The sequence below is a fragment of the Oncorhynchus tshawytscha genome, linkage group LG07 (assembly GCF_018296145.1).
Source record: "Oncorhynchus tshawytscha isolate Ot180627B linkage group LG07, Otsh_v2.0, whole genome shotgun sequence".
In the NCBI taxonomy this organism is placed as follows: Eukaryota; Metazoa; Chordata; class Actinopteri; order Salmoniformes; family Salmonidae; genus Oncorhynchus; species Oncorhynchus tshawytscha.
In genome coordinates, this window is record NC_056435.1 from 62,700,198 (window position 1) to 62,718,481 (window position 18,284).

General features: G+C 42.5%; 1 protein-coding gene across 1 annotated transcript in view; it reads right to left on the minus strand.

Annotated features, from left to right (window-relative positions):
- Positions 1–5,776, minus strand: part of LOC112255350 (potassium voltage-gated channel subfamily KQT member 2-like) — a 69,409-nt gene extending 63,633 nt beyond the window's left edge. The window contains exon 1 of the mRNA XM_042324796.1: positions 5,345–5,776. Within this exon, the coding sequence (XP_042180730.1) occupies positions 5,345–5,649 (305 nt within the window). The 5' untranslated portion in view covers positions 5,650–5,776. The remainder of the gene's footprint in view (positions 1–5,344) is intronic.
- Between the last annotated feature and the right edge of the window lie 12,508 nt (positions 5,777–18,284).

Below are 18,284 nucleotides of genomic sequence, written 5' to 3' on the forward strand. Positions count from 1 at the left end.
AGTAAATAAATAAAAACAGTATGGGGATGAGGTAGGTGAAAATGGGTGGGCTATTTACCAATAGACTATGTACAGCTGCAGCGATCGGTTAGCTGCTCAGATAGCTGATGTTTGAAGTTGGTGAGGGAGATAAAAGTCTCCAACTTCAGCGATTTTTGCAATTTGTTCCAGTCACAGGCAGCAGAGTACTGGAACGAAAGGCGGCCAAATGAGGTGTTGGCTTTAGGGATGATCAGTGAGATACACCTGCTGGAGCGCGTGCAACCTCAGGAGGCTGAAGAAATTCGGCTTGTCACCAAAAGCACTCACAAACTTCTACAGATGCACAATCGAGAGCATCCTGGCGGGCTGTATCACCGCCTGGTATGGCAACTGCACCGCCCTCAACCGTAAGGCTCTCCAGAGGGTAGTGAGGTCTGCACAACGCATCACCGGGGGCAAACTACCTGCCCTCCAGGACACCTACACCACCCGATGCTACAGGAAGGCCATAAAGATCATCAAGGACATCAACCACCCGAGCCACTGCCTGTTCACCCCGCTGTCATCCAGAAGGCGAGGTCAGTACAGGTGCATCAAAGCTGGGACCGAGAGACTGAAAAACAGCTTCTATCTCAAGGCCATCAGACTGTTAAACAGCCACCACTAACATTGAGTGGCTACTGCCAACACACTGTCAATGACACTGACTCTACTCCAGCCACTTTAATAATGGGAATTGATGGGAAATGATGTAAATATATCACTAGCCACTTTAAACAATGCTACCTTATATAATGTTACTTACCCTACATTATTCATCTCATATGCATACGTAGATACTGTACTCTATATCATCAACTGCATCCTTATGTAATACATGTATCACTAGCCACTTTAATTATGCCACTTGATTTACATATTCATCTCATATGTATATACTGTACTCGATATCATCTACTGTATCTTGCCTATGCTGCTCTGTACCATCACTCATTCATATATCCTTATGTATATATTCTTTATCCCCTTACACTGTGTATAAGACAGTAGTTTTTTGGAATTGTTAGTTAGATTACTTGTTCGTTATTACTGCATTGTCGGAACTAGAAGCACAAGCATTTCGCTACACTCGCATTAACATCTGCTAACCATGTGTATGTGACAAATAAAATTTGATTTGATTTGGAATTTGAAATGATTTATACTTTTCATTTTGATACTTAAGTATATTTTTGCAATTACATTTACTTTTGATACTTAAGTATATGTCAAACCAAATACTTTTAGACTTTTACTCAAGTACTATTTTACTGGGTGACTTTCACTTTTACTTGAGTCATTTTCTAGATATATTTTTTTATTTCACCTTTATTTAACCAGGTAGGCCAGTTGAAAACAAGTTCTCATTTACAACTGCGACCTGGCCAAGATAAAGCAAAGCAGTGTGACATAAACAACAACACATGAATTAAACAAACGTACAACAGAAAAGTCTATATACATTGTGTGCAAATGAAGTAAGATTAGGGAGGTAAGATAAACATTTAATTTTGGATTGGAGATGCTTAATGTGAGTCTGGAAGGAGGTACCTAGGTACCTAGGTATTTGTAGTTGTCTGGTTAGACTGTAAACTCTCCTTCCAGACTCACATTAAGCATCTCCAATCCGAAATTAAATCTAGAATCGGCTTACTATTTCGCAACAAAGCATCCTTTACTCATACAGAACTGTCCAGAGTAGTGATACTAGACGGGCGGGCAGGTGCGGGCAGCGATCGGTTGAAGAGTATGCATTTAGTTTTACTTGCATTTAAGAGCAGTTGGAGGCCATGGAAGGAGTGTTTTATGGCATTGAAGCTCATCTGGAGGTTAGTTAACAGTGTCCAAAGAAAAGCCAGAAGTATACAAAATGGTGTTGTCTGGGTAGAGGTGGATCAGATAATTGAAAAAGCTAGCCTTTGCTTTCCTAACTGCCTGTGTATATTGGTTCTTAACTTCCCTGAAAAGTTGCATATCGCAGGGGCTATTTGATGTTAATGCAGAACGTCACATGATGTTTTTGTGCTGGTCAAGGGCAGTCAGATCTGGAGTGAACCAAGGGCTATATCTGTTCCTGGTTCTTTATTAAGGTATCTTTACTTTTACTCAAGTATGACAATTGGGTACTTTTTCCACCACTGTTCCCTTGTACTCCGGTCCAGGTGGTTGACTGGTTCTGATAGTACCTTAGCCAATGAGAGTCACTGTTTTTCAGCCTCATTAGGCAGGCACTTGGCCCACAGCCTTTTTGGCAGACGGATTATGTTGACATCCTGTCTTCACACCGCTAAAGCTGCGATTAGGCCTTCTCAATGTTACCTTCAGGTTCCAAAGAATACATAACATTTTTTACATGTTGGTCATTTTAGCAGATGCTCGTATCAAGAGCAGCTTACAGTCAGTGAGGGAAGAGGTAAATGATCTGAAATGAATCAGACTTTCGTTACATTATAATGAGGCTTCCCAGTGACACTAAATCAGCGCTGGTCTCAGCCATGGAAACACAAAAGGCAAAGATCTTTAGGCCAAGCACCGGTGTAAAGATTGCATTGTTGGGTTAAGTGAGTCTCCATTAAAGATTTTAGAATCCTTATTCGCTTTTGGGTGTTTTAAAAATAACAATACAAAAACATCTCAGATCTTTATATCACTCAAGGCTTTTATTATGGATACCATTCTCCCTCTCAATACAATTTGGTGTATGCTGGACACAATAGTCTGGAATACGGAGACTGCAGTGAAACCTCCCATACCCTTGACCATCTTCCATAATGCTGCCAGACAATCCCTTCTCTCTCTTTATCACTGTTCTCATGTTGAAGGAGGAATTCCATTTGTCCCATTGTTATCACCCAGGCGGGTGTTAATGTTCCAGGCAGTCAGATGTAATTGTCAGTCTGGCAGGCAGTGCCTGGGTCTTATCAGACCTACTCAGGTGAGGTCATCATCTTCCTCCCTAATGACTCAGGTTAATCAGTAGAGAGTGGAGGCATCACTAGCTCACACACAGCACAGCCCAGCCCAGGACAGCCTAGCGCAGCCCAGCATAGCCCAGTCCAACAAAGCGCAGCACAGCCCAGTGCAGCCCAGCATAGCCCAGCCCAGGACTGCCTAGCACAGTCTAGCACAGCCCAGGACAACATTGGACAGTCTAGCACAGCCCAGGAAAGCCTAGCACAGCCTTGGACAGACTTCCAAGCCCCTTGGTACCATAGCAGTTTCCCGGCCAGCACTGTAAACTAAACCATACCTTGACATTGAGTTGGTCACACCCAGTACGCATACACCCACCCCCTCACACCCACCCACCCCCCCAGTACATAGGTGTTTATTTGGGCAACACAAAGGGGTAGGTCAGGGAAACAGGTGTTCGGTCTATGTAACACCAGTGCAAGCTGCAACACAAAGTTCAAGGAAACAAAAAAACAGTTACGACTATTGTACATTCACAATTATTGTTTTTGGAATAGATAGAGGTTTTATGCTAGATAAAGGCCTGTTGTTTGAAGTGTCTTGTCATGAGCTTGTCTGTTTAATTAAACTTCCATATTGACCATTTCACGCCTAGGCAGGTCAGCCCGGGTTCAAAATCTCACCACTGGACAAAAATGCCAATGTATCTGAACCCACTAGCCTGTTTCCCACAGGATACCTGTTTGCCAAATCTGCCAGTGTGACAACGCCCATAGCAGTGACAAAACTTTTCATTTGTCTCTAATCAATGTTTTATGCATTCTCTGAATGATTCTGATGTGTTGGAAGTACCATCCATTCATTTGCTAGGCAAAAGATAGTCATCCATTTCCCGGAAATAATATGTTGATGAGTCTATTACTGTGTTTGTTTATGAGGAGGAGAAAGAGAAACTGTACATTTCTTACTGAAAGTATACTGTGTTCCTCTATGTGAAGAAGGCGGCGAGAGAGAAACAGTATTATTGGATACAAGTAGGCCTACTTGATAAAAGCATACCGTGTTCGTCTATGTGAAAAAGAGATTGAAACTGCCTGTGGATGTGAATCTCATGTTTCTGACTGAGCCCACAACGATATTTATAGAGAAAACAGGACGTACTGTAAGTGATGGGGAGAAGGAGAGACAGAGTGTATAAATTAAATATTAGACGAACCAACATGAATACAATCTAGGTCTGCGAGGAACCGCTGCTTTCTCATCCTTTTATGCTCAATGTTCAGAATTCTCCTCTGGTACAAAAAAGATCCATACTCCATTGAAAAACAAATCAAAACAGACATAAAAATAAAAAATAACACCGTGATGCAATCATTTGGTTTGTATGGTACCATAGGTCTAATGTAGACTAGCTACATTGTATGTTTGCCTCAGAACAAATGCGGTAGTTTTCGAGATAAATGCAGCAGCTATCGGAGCTGTCCAGCTGCTTTTGGTGCTGAATTGAGAAAAACCCTGAAAGGATTGCAGCAGTACGCTCAATTAGCTCAGTCTGAATCACATTACATCGACTGAGAGTAACCTAATAACTATGGTTAAAAGGGAAATCCTGTCGTGACCGTAAAGCGTTGAAAATTCTTCATGAGACATATCTGTGTAAATTAAGGAATTCACACCAATACATCATAGGCTTATGTTTTGATGTAAAAATGCACAGTCCACGTTCCTAAAAGCATGATCGCCTAGGTAGCCTATTGATTGTATTTTGATAAAGTATGCTATGTCAACAACATAAACGAACCTTCACTTGGAAAGAAGCAACTCGTGTTGATGTAATATTCGCTGTCAGACTCCAGGCTGGCAAGATGTCTTAAAATATCTGGAGTTTTGCATAATTTGAATAACATTCGTAAACCACACTATAATTTCGTGTATTCTAGCCCTAGATTATATGCAATGGCATATTTCAATATGAAACTTCCGAGGTATTTATTTGCCCTGAGATGAAGCAGTTCTTTGGAATGATCTATTGAAATATGTTCAATATATAAAGTCTGAGGTAACTTCTCGATGCCAAGTAGTGGAAAAAAGGAAAAAATAGCATATACCACATCCCATATAAAGTATGTGTATGTCGTAGGCTACATACATGGTAAATGAACAGAAGATGACGATATCAACATGATTTATGTGCGCGCCAAAGCTATATATTAATGCTGACTGATTGCACGCCCAACCACCATACCGCTACACCTCTGAATGAATCAGTCGTCTTGACATGTCTTCTCTGCCTATTTATAAAGAACAAAACAATACACAATGATTCAGGCGCTTTCACGCTTCCCGAGACATGAGTGTTGGAGGCTTGCTTTTAACCCATTTAAACAAATAGCCTAAAACAAAAACTTACACGTATGCGTGGTAAATAAATGCCCATCCTCTTGGTCTCTCCAAAACATTATAAAGAAAATTCTGCACTCTTCTGTAGAATGCATTTCTCTTTGGAGGCTTCGGTTTGCCAGAGAGACTGGATCTCTGTTTGCTAAGGATGCTGCCTCGCTTTGTTGCCTCGGCGTCGGCACCTGCTATGAGCAGCGCCCCATCTCTGTTTAAATCCGTACTAGCCCCAGCTTCTAGCCCGACAAAGCCGACTTTTAGCTTTTTCTCCACAGCTGGACCAGGGTAAACCCCGCCTGTACCGGATTTCTTTACCATTCTGGCTAAATACTGTCATGGAGAGCTTGGAGTTGGAGATTTTTTTCGCCCTTTACCAGGTAGCAGCATTGCAGTGCTGGGCGTGTAGGATATGATCCTTAGAGCGCTCGCCCCTGCATGTGCGCGTGGCTGAGGATACCCTGCTTCTGAGAAGCCAATTGAAATGCAGAGAAGAATCTGCAATGAACACAATTTTCCTACTTTAGCGTTTTCCGTCCACCTGACAACAGAAAAAAGGAAAATATCCTACATTTCTATTAGGGCATAAACTAAGGAAAACAACACAATATACAAACAATGTAAACACTGGCACTCCATTGTTTGATTTGCAGTGTGGCCATGGGCTACAAACAAAAAATTAACACTGACTCTGGATAACCTATGCTCATTTGCCAATTGCAGAGATCATTTTGATGGGGTCATTTTGTACATATTTAGTGGCTTTTCAATGTGCACATATTATTTCCTTATGTTTCCTTCACTATCTAAAAAAAACCATAACTGAATGAAACAGGCTATATTCAAGCAATAAGGGCCAGGATGTGTTGTATACAGTATGGGCAATATACCACAGTGAAGGACTGTTCTTTGCATGACAGGAGGCGGGACACAGCCCTTAGCCATGGTATGTTGGCCATATAACACAAACCCCCAAGGTGCCTAATTGCTACCAATTGCTAATTGGTTACTAACGTAATTAGACCAGTAAAACGTTTTTTTTTTTTACATACCCATGTATACTTCTGATGTACCATGTCTTTCAGCCAATCAGCATTCAGAGATCAAACCACCCTGTCTATAATCAAGGATAAAACCTCTCATCACAATAAATTATTTTGTTTAATTTGCCTGAATCTCCAAACTAATGATATAAGCAAATACAACTTTTATATCATAGTGCTTAAATTACAGTCCTAGCCCCATATTCATAAAGTGTCTCAGAGTAGTGCTGATCTAGGATCAGGTCCAATGTTCATGTAATCTTATTCATCGTGATCGAAAAGGCAAATAATTATCCTGGACCAGCATTCTGGATTGCACCTCCGTGTGTATTTGGAAAGTGAAGCTAAATCCTTAATGTGTCTATATACTCAGTATTTTGGAATTAAAATCAAATGTTTCATATGAAGTAACAGTTCAGAATGTCACTTTTTGTTTGAGGGTATTTTCACACATATGTTTTACCCATTAAGTCCAAAATGATTGGCTCCCTTGGTAAAGATGTGCAAAAAAAGACTGTATACAGTTTATATACATAAAGTAAATAACACACTGAGCTATATTGTATGCTCAAAAACATTAGAAAACATTATTTTATGCTAATACATTTGCTCAAAGAAATAGATTTTGTTTAAGAAGTAATACTTTTTTTCTATAGAAGATAGGGGGTCAAAATTATTGGCACCTCTGTTTTCAATACCTCACCTTGCAAGGATAATTGCTCTAAGCCAGACTAAGGATATTAAGGATCTGGAAAAATTTTGTATAGAGGAATGTATAGAGAATTTTTTTTAAATGACTTGTTTAACAATATATCGTTCTCTGAGCATTTGTATAAAATAATATAATTTTCAAATTTTTAGCACACAATATAGCTCAGTGCTTGTATTATTTATTTTAGAGTCATTTTTGCTCATCTTTATCAAGGATGCCAGTCATTTCGGATCTGACTATATCTAGTCCCCCCATTTGAAGAAGTCCTACTTATTTGGACAAATTCACTTACAGTTTATTAATGTAGTCAAAAGTTTAGTATTTGGTCACATATTCCTAGCACGCAATGATTACATCAAACTTGAGTCTAGTGACGAGCTGTCATGTTTACCCGCTTTTTGGGAAAAGAAACGTTAAGCACTGTAGATGGTAAAGAAGCATTGAGTAATGGAAGAGAAACGTTGAGTAATGGTAGGGAAGTGTTAAGTAATGGTAGAGAAATGTTAAGTAATGTTAGAGAAAAGTTGAGTAATGGTAAAGTAATGTTGAGTAATGGTAGAGAAGGGTTGAGTAATGGTAGATAAGTCCAATAAAGGACAAGTGGAAGAGGAGCTAGAGCTTGACTGATGACTAAATGGCACCCTATTCCCTAAATAGTGCACTAGAATCAGAATAATTTTTGACCTGAAACCATAGGGTGCCATTTGGGATGCAAACCTTTGCCTCCTCTCAGGGGGTTGATTGCTTCGAAATTAAGCACAAGGCACTAGAGATGCTGAGAACCGTGTACCTCTAGGAACAATATTAATCTCCTTCACACACTCACTCCAAATCCGTTAGCACTAATACACTGTAGACTGGTGGTTATTGAGGCTAAGAGTAAGTGTCACACCCTGACCGTAGATTGCTTTGTATGTTTCTATTTTTAGTTTGGTCAGGGTGTGATGTGGGTGGGTATTCTATGTTGTATGTCTAGGTGTTGTGTTTCTATGTTTAGGCCTGGTATGGTTCCCAATCAGAGGCAGCTGGATATCGTTGTCTCTGATTGAGAACCATACTTAGGCAGCCTGTTTTCCCACTATGGGTGTGGGTAGTTGTTTTCTGTCTTTGTGTGTCTGCACCAGACAGAACTGTTTCGTTTGTTCCACTTTGTTTTTTTGTTCTAGTGTTAAAGTTTCTTTATTAAATTTACCATGAACACGTACCACGCTGCACCTTGGTCCTCTTCACCTTCTTCCACCTACAAATATCGTTACATTAAGCTAGTAGAAGCAATTTATTTATTTCATTTCTTATACAGTCTAATACTGTTGGTTGTGGGGGGGTTTAGATCTCCAATAGGCAAAAAAGTCCTCTATTATCATACAGTATCATAGGCTACACAATAAAGAAAAGAGAAAGAAAGAAAGCAAGAGAGTCAACCCACACTGGCTTTAAAGTTTAAGGTGCTGAGTTTGGTTTTCCTCTGGTAAGGCAGCATTTCCATGACAACCAACCCAGCAGAACAATAAGGCCTCTTCCTCTCTGTGCCTCTTGTCCCTGGCGGCCAGAGTGGCGAGGTGAAGTGAAGCAGCGGTATCCATCTTATGACAAGAGCGAGACACTTCACCCACACTGTGGTGTCCATCTTGTCAATATAGATTCTATAGACTCACTATCTACTTTCCGCAGATCACCTTTCTAATACGACTGACAATACCAGCCAGATGTGTTAGTAAATCACACACTGAGCCCAGAAAACACAAAGAAATAAACAACTGAAGTAGGCCTAGACACACAGCCAAGTGAAAAGAGGTGTCTGCTCGTAGAGGTGTCTGCTCGTAGAGGTGTCTGCTCGTAGAGGTGTCTGCTCGTCACCCTGTTGTTGCTGGAGAACCTTCCTGCAATGTAGGAACTTTAAAACTCAAAGGAAAGGAGGATACCTAGTCAGTTGTGCAACTGAATGGATTCAACTGAAATGTGTCTGAATCAGAGAGGTGACGTCATCAACGCCCAGGGAACAGTGGGTTAACTGCCTTGCTTTTAGGGGCAGAACAACATATTTTTACCTTGTCAGCTCAGGAATTCAATCCAGAAACCTTTTGGTTACTGGTCCAACGCTCCTACCAGCCATTTGCAGTTTTAAAAGGCGTTTGAAGTTTGTAATTTCCACTTTGAAATTTCAGACTTGATTTTCCCTCACGAAAAATGTATAAACCCCTACAAAAATGTCCATTAATTATAATCCACATAATTCAACAATTCAAATTTCCTGTTGCTGCAGGCTTATTTTCCGGTTGTAGATAACTGGTTCAAGTAAGATCCTACATCTGTAAACTGTAGTCTTTTTTGTAAGAGAACGGTTGTGCTGATTCACTATCCAGTTGACCAGATCACAGGTATGTAGCCTACTCAGCCATCAGAGAATGAATGTCAAGATGATTTTATAGATTTTTAAACATTTTTAGATTGGATACAAAAGCTGGTTGGGGATGGTAACCATGGAAACTGTCTTCAGGTAATGATAGTAAACTAGATTTGATCTTGGAGCTCGGACAGGTCTCGGAAATATTGCTCAATCAAGTATACAGTGGGGAGAACAAGTATTTGATAACCTGCAAAATCGGCAGTGTTTCCTACTTACAAAGCATGTAGAGGTCTGTAATTTTAATCATAGCTACACTTCAACTGTGAGAGACGGAATCAATTTTTTTTCTCCAGAAAATCACATTGTATGATTTTTAAGTAATGAATTAGCATTTTATTGCATGACATGAGTATTTGATGCGTGAGAAAAGCAGAACTTAATATTTGGTAGAGAAACCTTTGTTTGCAATTACAGAGATCATACGTTCCCTGTAGTTATTGACCAGGTTTGCACACTGTAGCAGGGATTTTGGCCCACTCCTCCACACAGACCTTCTCCAGATCCTTCAGGTTTCGGGGCTTTTGCTGGGCAAAATGGACTTTCAGCTCCCTCCAAAGATTTTCTATTGGGTTCAGGTCTGGAGACTGGCTAGGCCACTCCAGGACCTTGAGATGCTTTGTACGGAGCCACTCCTTAGTTGCCCTGGCTGTGTGTTTCGGGTCGTTGTCATGCTGGAAGACCCAGCCACGACGCATCTTCAATGCTCTTACTGAGGGAAGGTGTCAAGTTCTGACCTTAGTTCCTTTGTTTTGTCTTTTGTTTTAGTATGGTCAGGGCGTGAGTTGGATGGGTTGTCTATGTTAGTTTTTCTATGATTTGGGATTGCTGTCTTCGGCCTGATATGGTTCTCAATCAGAGGCAGCTGTCAATCGTTGTCCCTGATTGAGAATCATACTTAGGTAGCCTGGTTTAACTTTTGAGTTGTGGGTGTTTGTTTTCCGTGTCAGTGTTTGGTCCACACGGTACTGTTTCGGTTGAGTTATTTCACATCGTCGTTTATTGTTTTTGTTTCAGTGTTCACGTTTCTCATTAAAAATCAAGATGAACACTTACCACGCTGCGCTTTGGTCCTCTCCTTCATACGACGACCATTACAGAAGGAGGTTGTTGGTCAAGATCTCGCGATACATGGCCCCTTCCATCCTCCCTTGGTGCACCTGCTCAGAAAGGAGTGAAATAGACAGGCTGTTTACACAGTAAAGAAACAAAGGCATTCTCACACTGGAATGGAATGCATGTGATCTGTGTGTGTCATGTGTCAAGCTATAATACATTCAGGAGAAATGGTTGAACATAAACATTCAATGGCTTTGTTTTGAACAGGAGCTGAGTATTAAAGTCTTATTTCCAGCAAAAACAAAGACTCACACTGCAATTTTTAATAGAACATTGTTAGATATTGTAATATTCTAGCAATGGTACAATAATTGTTATAATGAACACAACAGGGAGCATATTATTACAGTAATTCATTCAGATAACTAAAACATCAGAGTGGATCTTCCTCACAGGGTCTGAGAGATTATTGGGCAGGCATGAAATCCATTGAACTTCTGTTTTTCTAACGGAATTAAACAGAGATGTAAAGGAAAAAAGAGAGTTATAAGCATACAAGCTCTGCCTTAATGAACCATGCTGGCACAAAAAGACGTACAGTAGGCCCCTTTAATGTACAGTGTGCAGATAATATTGTGGTCGAACGCATTGTGAAACTTGTCATAAATACCTATGCCATTTTATTATCATCTCATTATAATCCCATCAAATAAGAAAGAGTTGCATAAGATGTTTTATCATACGAACATTATAAGATATTACAAAGGTTAATACTGATTATAATTTTCTCACCTCTCGCCCCCTTCCCAATGAAAAAATATGCCAAAACACCCCGTAAATCGTTGATATTGAGAAGAAAAGGTGTGATTTGGGGGTTGAGAAATCGAGCGTAAGGGGCTACAGCAGTGCTTCAGAGGGTTAAGATGGTGTGGCATGGAACTGACCCAGGCCTTTGCAGACCTTGCCAAGATAATTAACCCTCCCCCACCAACACTGCTGCGGTTGCCAGGTATTGTGGGGCTGTATCGAGCCATCAAGGCTGACTGGGTCAGGAGAAATGAGGCGTCATGGAGGGGTGAGCACATTCAGCAGGAGCATACAGTGGGGGGTAGGAGGGTGGAGGAGGAACGTAAATTACGATAACCTACTCCCCAGGAGACAGACCATATCTTAGCAGTTGGGCCTGCATATCCCTTTGGGAAGATGGGTGTACAGATTCAGAAAACTATAATATCCTCAGAGGCAATTCATTTAGCAGCAGTAATAAAACATACAAATTAAATCACATATTTAAAGACAACAAATAGCAAAGGATATTTACAAGCAAGTAGGCTCGGTAAGTGCAATTTCAAAATAAAAATGTCAAAACGCCTAGTAGATATTAAATAAAGGTTAAATAAATGTTTTTATAAAAATGTTAAAATGCAAGTACTAAAGTGACATAAGTCCAACATTTGGCGAGGGTCTTTAGGTTGTCTGTACCAGCAGCCAGAGGGGAGTGGCTTTAGGTTGTCTGTACCAGCAGCCAGAGGGGAGGGTCTTTAGGTTGTCTGTACCAGCAGCCAGAGGGGAGGGGCTTTAGGTTGTCTGTACCAGCAGCCAGAGGGGTTGGTCTTTAGGTTGTCTGTACCAGCAGCCTGAGGGGAGGGGCTTTAGGTTGTCTGTCCCTGCAGTCAGAGGGGAGGGGCTCTAGGTTGTCTGTACCTGCAGCCAGAGGGGAGGGGCTCTAGGTTGTCTGTACTTGCAGCCAGAGGGGAGGGGCTTTAGGTTGTCTGTACCAGCAGCCAGAGGGGAGGGGCTTTAGGTTGTCTGTACCTGCAGCCATAGGGGAGGGGCTTTAGGTTGTCTGTACCAGCAGCCAGAGGGGAGGGGCTTTAGGTTGTCTGTACCAGCAGCCATAGGGGAGGGGCTTTAGGTTGTCTGTACCAGCAGCCAGAGGGGAGGGGATTTAGGTTGTCTGTACCTGCAGCCGGAGGGGAGGGGCTTTAGGTTGTCTGTACCAGCAGCCAGAGGGGAGGGGATTTAGGTTGTCTGTACAAGCAGCCAGAGGGGAGGGGCTTTAGGTTGTCTGTACCTGTAGCCTGAGGGGAGGGGCTCTAGGGTGTCTGTACCTGTAGCCTGAGGGGAGGGGCTCTAGGTTGTCTGTACATGCAGCCTGAGGGGAGGGGCTCTAGGTTGTCTGTACCTGCAGCCTGAGGGGAGGGGCTTTAGGTTGTCTGTACCTGCAGCCTGAGGGGAGGGGCTTTAAGTTGTCTGTACGTGTAGCCTGAGGGGAGGGGCTCTAGGTTGTCTGTACCTGCAGCCTGAGGGGAGGGGCTCTAGGTTGTCTGTACCTGCAGCCTGAGGGGGGCTCTAGGTTGTCTGTACCTGCAGCCTGAGGGGAGGGGCTTTAGGTTGTCTGTACCTGTAGCCTGAGGGGAGGGGCTTTATGTTGTCTGTACCTGTAGCCTGAGGGGAGTGGCTCTAGGTTGTCTGTACCTGCAGCCTGAGTGGAGGGGCTCTAGGTTGTCTGTACCTGTAGCCTGAGGGGAGGGGCTTTAGGTTGTCTGTGCCAGCAGCCTGAGGGGAGGGGCTCTAGGTTGTCTGTACCTGCAGCCTGAGGGGAGGGGCTCTAGGTTGTCTGTACCTGCAGCCTGAGGGGAGGGGCTCTAGGTTGTCTGTACCTGCAGCCTGAGGGGAGTGGCTCTAGGTTGTCTGTACCTGCAGCCTGAGGGGAGGGGCTCTAGGTTGTCTGTACCTGCAGCCTGAGTGGAGGGGCTGGAAAGAGTCAAATGAAATGTTGTTGGCCTTCTGGGGCTCTACCCAGGTGGAGAGAGGACAGCTCTTGCTGTTGCTCCCCATGTTCCTGACTATCTTGCCCAATCTAAACTTGGGCTCCAAAATGACTGGCACCCCTGACTGGCAATGCACAAACAATACTTTAAAAAATATAAACAATATAACTATAGAGATAAACTCAAAATAACAACATGTGAAAAATACTGTACTTTATTAATGTTTCAATGGAACCCAACAAAATCATTTATTGATTTAATTAAAAAACAATGTCTTCCAAATCAGTTTCCCAATTAACGGCACCCTTAAATATTATTGTAAATAACATCTACCAACATTAAACCATGAATTAAATTCCACTTATTAAAGTTTATCTAAGTCTTAAGGAACTATATTGAGCCATTACATCACTTCCTTTTTCACTAGGGTATAAAAATGAGGTAACACGCATGCAATATCCATTTGTCATCCAACACCATGAAGAAAACAAAAGAACTGGGAGTTCAAAAGAGACAGATGGTCGTAGACCTTCATAAATCTGGTAATGGCTACAAGAAGATCCACAAATGATTGAATATATGACTGAGCACTGTCAGGGCAATTATTAAACAATTCAAAAGATATGGAACAGTCAAAAACCTCACAGGTAGAGGACGCAAATGCATTTTGCCCCCCAGGATAGGGAGGAGGATGGTGAGAGAAGCAACAAAATCCCCAAGAATCACTGTGAAAGAATTGCAGGCCTTGGTGGCGTCTTGGGGTCACCAGGTTTCAAAAAGCACCATCAGACACCACCTCCACAACCACAGGCTCTTTGGAAGGGTTGCCAAACGAAATCCCTTAATGACCCCAAGACAGACACAAGCGCTTGGAGTTTGCCAAACGTCATTTAAATTATGATTGGAAGAAGGTGCTCTGGTCAGATGAGACCAAAATGGAACGTTTTGGTCAGATACAGCATCGGCATGTTTGGCGTCGAAACAGAGATGCATACAAGGAGAGGCACCTCATACCCACGGTGAAATATGGAGGGGGGTCAGTGATGTTTTGGGGCTGTTTTAATTCCAGAGGTCCAGGGGCACTGGTTAAGATTGATGGCATAATGAATTCCACCAAGTATCAGGCAATTTTGGCTGACAATCTGGTTGCCTCTGCCAGAAGGCTGGGACTTGGCCGTAGGTGGACTTTCCAACAAGACAATGACCCAAAACATACCTCAAGATCCACACAGAAATTGTTCTATGACAACAAAATCAATGTTCTGCCATGGCCATCTCAGTCGCCGGACCTCAATCCAATCCAAAACCTGTGGGCTCAGTTGAAGAGGGCAGTTGATAAGCGAAAAACCCAAGAATGTGAAGGATCTTGAAAGGATCTGCATAGAGGAATAGTCCAAAATCCCTCCAAATGTGTTCCTTAACCTTCTCAAACATGTCAACCTTAGTGCAACCACCTCTGGTAAGAATAAGTGCTAAATGAGGAGTGCCAATCATTATGAAACCTTGATTTTGGTGAAATGTATTTTGTATTAAATAATTGTATGATTTTGGTGGGTTTCATTGAAACATTAATAAAGTACAGTATTTCTCACATGTCGGTATTTTGAGTTTCTCTCTATAATTACGTTGTTTATATTAATTTCAGTATTATTTGTGCATTGCCAGTCAGGGGTGCCAGTAATTTTGGAGCCCACTCTAATTGGTAAAAATCCAAATAACCACAGATCTTTATTGTAAAGATTTTAAACACTGTTTCTCATGCTAGTTCAACGAACCACAAACAATTAATGAACATGCACCTGTGGAACGGTCATTAAGACACAAACAGCTTATAGACGGTATGCAATTAAGGTCACAGTTATGAAAACTTAGGACACTAAAGAGGCCTTTCTACTGACTCTGAAAAACACCAAAAGAAAGATGCCCGGGGTCCCTGCTCATCTGCGTGAACGTACCTTAGGCATGCTGCAAGAAGGCATGAGGACTGCAGATGTAGCCAGGGCAAAAAATTGCAATGTCCGTTCTGTGAGACACATAAGACAACGCTACAGGGAGACAGGATGGACAACTGATCGTCCTCACAGTGACAGACCACGTGTAACAACACCTGCACAGGATTGGTACATCCGAACATCACACCTGCGGGACAGGTACAGGTTGGCAACAACAACTGCCCGAGTTATACCAGGAACGCACAATCCTTCCATCAGTGCTCAGACTGTCCGCAATAGGCTGAGAGAGGCTGGACTGAGGGCTTGTAGGCCTGTTGTAAGGAAGGTTCTCACCAGACATCACCGGCAACAGCGTCGCCTATGGGTACAAACCCACCATCGCTGGACCAGACAGGACTGGCAAAAGTTCTCTTCACTGATGAGTCGCGGTTTTGTCTCACCAGGGGTGATGGTCGGATTCGTGTTTATCGTCGAAGGAATGAGCGTTACACCGAGGCCTGTACTCTGGAGCGGGATCGATTTGGAGGTCGAGGGTCCGTCATGGTCGGGGGGGTGTGTCACAGCATCATCAGACTGAGCTTGTTGTCATTGCAGGCCTTCTCAATACTGTGTTACAGGGAAGACATCCTCCTTCCTCATGTGATACCCTTCCTACAGGCTCATCCTGACATGACCCTCCAGCATGACAATGCCACCAGCCATACTGCTCGTTCTGTGTGTGATTTCCTGCAAGACAGGAATGTCAGTGTTCTGCCATGGCCAGCGAAGAGCCCGGATCTCAATCCGGGGGGTGAGGACAAGGAACATTCCCCCGAGAAATGTCCGAGAACTTGCAGGTACCTTGGTGGAAGAGTGGGGTAACATCTCACAGCAAGAATGGGCAAATCTGGTGCAGTCCATGAGCATGAGATGCACTGCAGTACTTAATGCAGCTGGTGGCCACACCAGATACTGACTGTTACTTTTGTGTCCATTTGTTCAGGGACACATTATTCCATTTCTGTTAGTCACATGTCTGTGGAAGTTGTTCAGTTTATGTCTCAGTTGTTGAATCTTATGTGCTGAAAATAAAAGCAGGTGACAGTGAGAGGACGTTTCTTTTTTTGCTGGGTTTATTTTTCTGTGAGACCTTGCCATTCCTAATCCAGCAGTTTCACAAATGTAGCCTAATAAGACACACACATACAGTGGGGCAAAAAAGTATTTAGTCAGCCACCAATTGTGCAAGTTCTCCCACTTAAAAAGATGAGGCCTGTAATTTTCATTATAGGTACACTTCAACTATGACAGACAAAATGAGAAAAAAAATCCAGAAAAGCACATTGTAGGATTTTTAATGAACTTATTTGCAAATTATGGTGGAAAATAAGTATTTGGTCACCTACAAACAAGCACGATTTCTGGCTCTTACAGACATGTAACTTCTTCTTTAAGAGGCTCCTCTGTCCTCCACTCGTTACCTGTATTAATGGCACCTGTTTGAACTTCTCAGTATAAAAGACACCTGTCCACAACCTCAAAAGTCACACTCCAAACTCCACTATGGCCAAGACCAAAGAGCTGTCAAAGGACACCAGAAACAAAATTGTAGACCTGCACCAGGCTGGGAAGACTGAATCTGCAATAGGTAAGCAGCTTGGTTTCAAGAAATCAACTGTGGGAGCAATTATTAGGAAATGGAAGACATACAAGATCACTGATAATCTCCCTCGATCTGGGGCTCCACGCAAGATCTCACCCCGTGGGGTCAAAATGATCACAATAACGGTGAGCAAAAATCCCAGAACCACACGGGGTGACCTAGTGAATGACCTGCAGAGAGCTGGGACCAAAGTAATAAAGCCTACCATCAGTAACACACTACGCCGCCAGGGACTCAAATCCTGCAGTGCCAGACGTGTCCCCCAGCTTAAGCCAGTACATGTCCAGGCCCGTCTGAAGTTTGCTAGAGAGCATTTGGATGATCCAGAAGAAGATTGGGAGACTGTCATATGGTCAGATGAAACCAAAATAGAACTTTTTGGTAAAAACTCAACTCGTCGTGTTTGGAGGACAAAGAATGCTGAGTTGCATCCAAAGAACACCATACATACTGTGAAGCATGGGGGTGGAAACATCATGCTTTGGGGCTGTTTTTCTGCAAAGGGACCAGGACGACTGATCCGTGTAAAGGAAAGAATGAATGGGGCCATGTATCGTGAGATTTTGAGTGAAAACCTCCTTCCATCAGCAAGGAAATTGAAGATGAAACGTGGCTGGGTCTTTCAGCATGACAATGATCCCAAACACAGCGCCCGGGCAACGAAGGAGTGGCTTCGTAAGAAGCATTTCAAGGTCCTGGAGTGGCCTAGCCAGTCTCCAGATCTCAACCCCATAGAAAATCTTTGGAGGGAGTTGAAAGTCTATTGCCCAGCAACAGCCCCAAAACATCACTGCTCTAGAGGAGATCTGCATGGAGGAATGGGCCAAAATACCAGCAACAGTGTGTGAAAACCTTGTGAAGACTTACAGAAAATGTTTGACTTCTGTCATTGCCAACAAAGGGTATATAACAAAGTATTGAGAAACTTTTATTGACCAAATACTTATTTTCCAACATAATTTGCAAATAAATTCATAAATAATCTTACAATGTGATTTTCTGGATTTTTCCCCCTCATTTTGTCTTGTATAGTTGAAGTGTACCTATGATAAATTACAGTCCTCTCTCATCTTTTTAAGTAGGAGAACTTGCACAATTGGTGGCTGACTAAATACTTTTTTGCCCCACTGTACACATTTGTACGAATGCCACACACTTGCCCCCCCCCTCGACTACCAGTCATGGTGTGTCAGTTCAGGTCAAACACAATAATTAGTCTTAGAAAGGTAAAACTTTTGTTTAAGGATGATCGGTCCATTCTCAGAATGAGGTCACACAGAGACATATGAAATCATATGCATTCATCATTGTCTGTGTTTCAGCGCATCGAAAGTTCAGATTATTTACACTTCTTACATAAGTGTCAGAAA